At 42.3% G+C, this 4,116-nt stretch overlaps 1 protein-coding gene across 1 annotated transcript; it reads left to right on the top strand.

Moving 5' to 3' along the window:
* Nucleotides 1–1,517: 1,517 nt before the first annotated feature.
* On the top strand, nucleotides 1,518–2,955 carry LOC128758000 (fish-egg lectin-like). The gene is made up of 5 exons (XM_053863715.1): nucleotides 1,518–1,643; nucleotides 1,711–1,944; nucleotides 2,020–2,240; nucleotides 2,399–2,523; nucleotides 2,623–2,955. The coding sequence occupies exons 1-5, from the start codon at nucleotides 1,589–1,591 to the stop codon at nucleotides 2,762–2,764; spliced, it is 777 nt and encodes a 258-aa protein (XP_053719690.1). The 5' UTR covers nucleotides 1,518–1,588; the 3' UTR covers nucleotides 2,765–2,955.
* Nucleotides 2,956–4,116: the final 1,161 nt, after the last annotated feature.

Below are 4,116 nucleotides of genomic sequence, written 5' to 3'. Positions count from 1 at the left end.
CTTCTTGCTGAATTGACGCTGCTTTCAGTGAACAAAACTGGAGTTCAAATGAAAGTCTGTCATATCCTCATTCCATCCGGTCAATAATGAAGAGTCGCTTATTTGGCAAAAGATCAGGCTCCTCCTAATTATGTTGAATGATTCCACTTTGAGGAGTGTCTCTGTTTTAATTTGTTCTTAAGTGCTCTTCTATGAGGAATTCAAGGTGTTGCCTCATCAATTCAACATAATTGTACACCTGAACACAAAGGTGCTTTCCACACTGAAATGGCCATGATCTTATTTTAGACAGGGGTTTCCTGTGTGATCTGCTGTCGATAAATTCCAAAATGAGTTCACACGACAAAACAAGAAAAAAAGTCAGAGTCACCCTGACAACAGGTCAGTGCTAACAGGCAGCACTTAGGAATCAAATACATTATATTCCCACGGTAATAAAGTGAGCATATTCGATGTGCTGGAGGAACCTTTGACACACATGTGTTTCTTGTCACCTGTCTTTTTAATGTTTTTAACGTTGTCCCTTTTATTGGGCCGCAAATAGCTTGTGTAGTTCTGAGCAAGGCCATCACTGCTCACACAAAAGACATATGAGAAAAGAATACTCATCAATGCACACCTCGGTGTTCTGGGAGTTTGAGAAGTTGTTTTTGAACCATGTTGTGCACCCAGATAGCGAACAGACTCTTTACTCCCCGGCATTTATCAGGTTTGTGTGGAGTCGCGCAGCGCACGTAGTTTCCGGCGTCTAGCGCCGAGTCGCCTGAGGCGAGAAGGTCACCACCCGCTCGCCAAAAAGCATAAAAATTAAGACCATAACGTTTTTTGTTGTTGTGGTTTGTTTTTTTTGTGCTTTTTTCTAGACTACATTTTGTATGTCAAAATGCTGATATAACCCCTTAGCTGCTGCCAATCTAATGGTGAACAGGCTGCTCTGCGTGGTTCATGTGTTGGTGAATCTGATTGTGATGAAGTCAGTGCCTCACCAGCCATAAACCTCACCACACGCCACTGAAGGGGATACAGCTTGTGTTATTGCTTTTTATGGCACTGAAGACACGTGAGTTTGGTTGACTTTGCTGTCTGACATATGCTCACGAATGTGCACACAACTCACTCAACCCAGAACACATGCAGGTACACACATATCTCTCTCACACAAACACTCATACTCTCAATGTTCTGAAACAAACGAAGCCTTCATTGATTGCGTTCCTAGCCAGAGCAGAGCTGAAGGATTTTTTAACCTCATTCTTTGGCAGCGTGGACACATAGACCAAATAAATATGTCAATGAATCAATAAACACACTCTGTTTTAAAGGTCAGACTTGTTGCATATTTCTTCTTATTTTTTACCTCAATTGGCAGCAATAGATACAACACTCTCCATTGTCACAGTGTCGTGCGTGAATTCCAGCCAACTAACTGGAAATCAAGTTGTCAAACCTGCATGGAATGTAGATCGACCCACCTCTTCTGCCTATAAAAGCCAGACCAACCAAGCAGCAGAGCAGCTGAGCAGCAGCCTCTTGAGATCCTGACATCAGCCTCCCTGAAGACAACCACCACCTGAAGAACAGCCACATCATGAAGACTGCCATCGCTCTCTTGCTGCTGTCTTGCTTCCTGGCTGCCAGTCATGGTAGCTGAACACACCGCTGGAGAAGAGAAGTGAAAATGTTGTGACTAACCTTGTCTTTGCTTTGTAGCCTTCAGGTGTGAGGAAGCTCCCAGGTATTACGGCCTCCGTCAGTTTGATGCCGGACAAGGAATGTTGGTTGCCACCAACAGATATCGAACCCTGATGCTCACTGGTACACACTGGAGCCTCCTGAGCTACCAACGCTTTCGTCACATTTCAATCGGACGTTCTGGGCTGTGGGCCACTGATTCCAGCAACAAACTCTTCAAAATGGTGGGAAGCAAATTTCTGGAGGCTACAGGTATTTTTCATCAGGAACTTTCATGATGACCTTCCTTTAATAGGTTTGAGACAAGTGTTATTTCTTTGTCTCCAGGTTTGAAGTTGAAAGTGGTGGCAGCTGGAGGGAACGATTTTTTGATGGGAGTCAGAGCCAGTGACAACAGAACCGTCTGTGTTCGAGGCAGCTCAGCTTTGCACTACAGAGGTGTCGGCTCTGTGAGCTGGGTTTTGAAGACAAATATCATGAAAGAAATCAGCTGCGGGCAGAATAGATGCTGGGCGGTCGACTCATCGAATCGGGTCTATGTCATGTGGGTAAGTCGACGCCACAGTGATGCAAATACATACACAGTGGGAACAACATCATAACATTATTGTGGCAACTATTCGGTCATCAGGTTGCCAGTCTTCTTTTGAAAACTTTCAGGTTTTTTACATTTGTCACCAGAGTTTCCCGTCTTGTTTGATTTCAGAATATCAACCAGTACTGCGGAGGTACATCATGGGTGCGAGTGACTGGTACTTCATTGAAGTCGGTCAAAGTGGGACAGGACGGAACTGTTTTCGGAGTGATGCCAAATGGTGTCATCTGTGAAAGGTAAGCAAAGACTTGGCATGTGAACCTCATTGTGCTGGTCCTTCTCATTTCTACTATGAAACAATATCAGCAACCATTTTATATCTTTTTCTTCAACAGACGGGGCATCACAAATAGTAACCCGAGAGGCTCTTCTTGGCGCGAGTTCCCCATGTGCATCGCTGTTGACAGACTCGCCTACGACCTGGGCAGACTTTGGATCGCCAGCAAGTCAGGTCTCCTCTTGGAGTGCCGCCGCTAGGATTCACTCTTGTTGCACTGATGTATGGCAACAATGCACCTGAATCTTCCTCAATCTTTCGTTCTCTTCCTTGTTTTTCATAAAATAATTACTCCAATAATGATGAGGAATTACAAGAAACGTCCATCGAGTGATTGAATTTTAATCATTATTTGTTTTTAGAACTGTGGTGAATAAGAATCTACTATGTATGGGAACACTGAATAAACAACGACAAAAGCCTTCGTCGTCCAGATAGTCATTTCCTTTGGTCACTCAACTACTCACACACTCACAGTGATAGAAATTTAGATGGAGGATGAACCGTAGCTCTGTGGGAGGTAACCAGAGTGCTCTGAGGAAAGCCACACACGCATGAAGAGAAAGTCAAACTCCACACTGACTGGTGACATGTGCACATCTAAGAAAGAGTTGGCTCTACCTCTCTTCAAGTTGCAACACAAATGGCAAATGACCTGACAATACCAAAATAAAGTAGAGTCATAACTCTTGCTGAGAGTTGAAAAAAATAATGTTTATTTAATTCACCTCTAATCCATGGGCACGGATTTCCTTTTCAAATACAATTTAATGATATTTTATATGCAATTTCTATTAATTTTCTATTAGTCACGCTAAAGCTGGAGTTAACTTGCAATTAATCGCATATTGAGCGCACTTTTTGCATCAGTTTTTAATGTAACTTCAAGGTAGATTTTATCAACACAAAAGTGGCCAATAAGCCTTTCCTTGTGTAAACAATTGTGACTCCATTATATACTGTTAGGAATAACAGTGTATGACATGTGAATAGCATAACATCCGTTCTTTAAGCCCTGTTGTCTGCAGCTCTCCTGATGTCACTCTCGTGTCAATATGCCTCAGTGTTGTGTACCAGTCTGCTTTAACAGAAGTGAGACAAAAAATGACTCTGACCTCTCATTCTTCCACTTCCCTGTGAAAGAAAAGGAGAAGCGGAAATGACTGAAGCCAATAAGGTAAGTTAGAATTTAGGAAAATATGTAATGAAACAACTTCGTGGCAAGGTTAGCACAGGCTGGCAAAAAACATTTACGTTGTTGTCAGTCATGACAACAAGTGAGAAGACTTTTTTGCTCTTTCATTCACAGTGTTATGCAAGTTACTTTAAGTTAGTAACTTAGTTACAGTTACTAGTTATCTCGTTCAAAAGTAACTTTGTTACTTCAAGTTACTCATTGCTTTCAAAATAACTAGTTACTCACAAAAGTAACTTTTTTAAACTGTGTATTATTATGTTATAGCTCAAACATGATCATCCTAGAACAGTCGCGGTCATCGGCCTTGGTTGGAAACTGTCTGTCGCAACTGTCATGTTCTGTGTCTTGCCCATG

The sequence above is a fragment of the Synchiropus splendidus genome, chromosome 4 (genome assembly GCF_027744825.2).
Source record: "Synchiropus splendidus isolate RoL2022-P1 chromosome 4, RoL_Sspl_1.0, whole genome shotgun sequence".
NCBI lineage: Eukaryota > Metazoa > Chordata > Actinopteri > Syngnathiformes > Callionymidae > Synchiropus > Synchiropus splendidus.
This window is presented reverse-complemented; position numbering and strand designations above follow the sequence as displayed.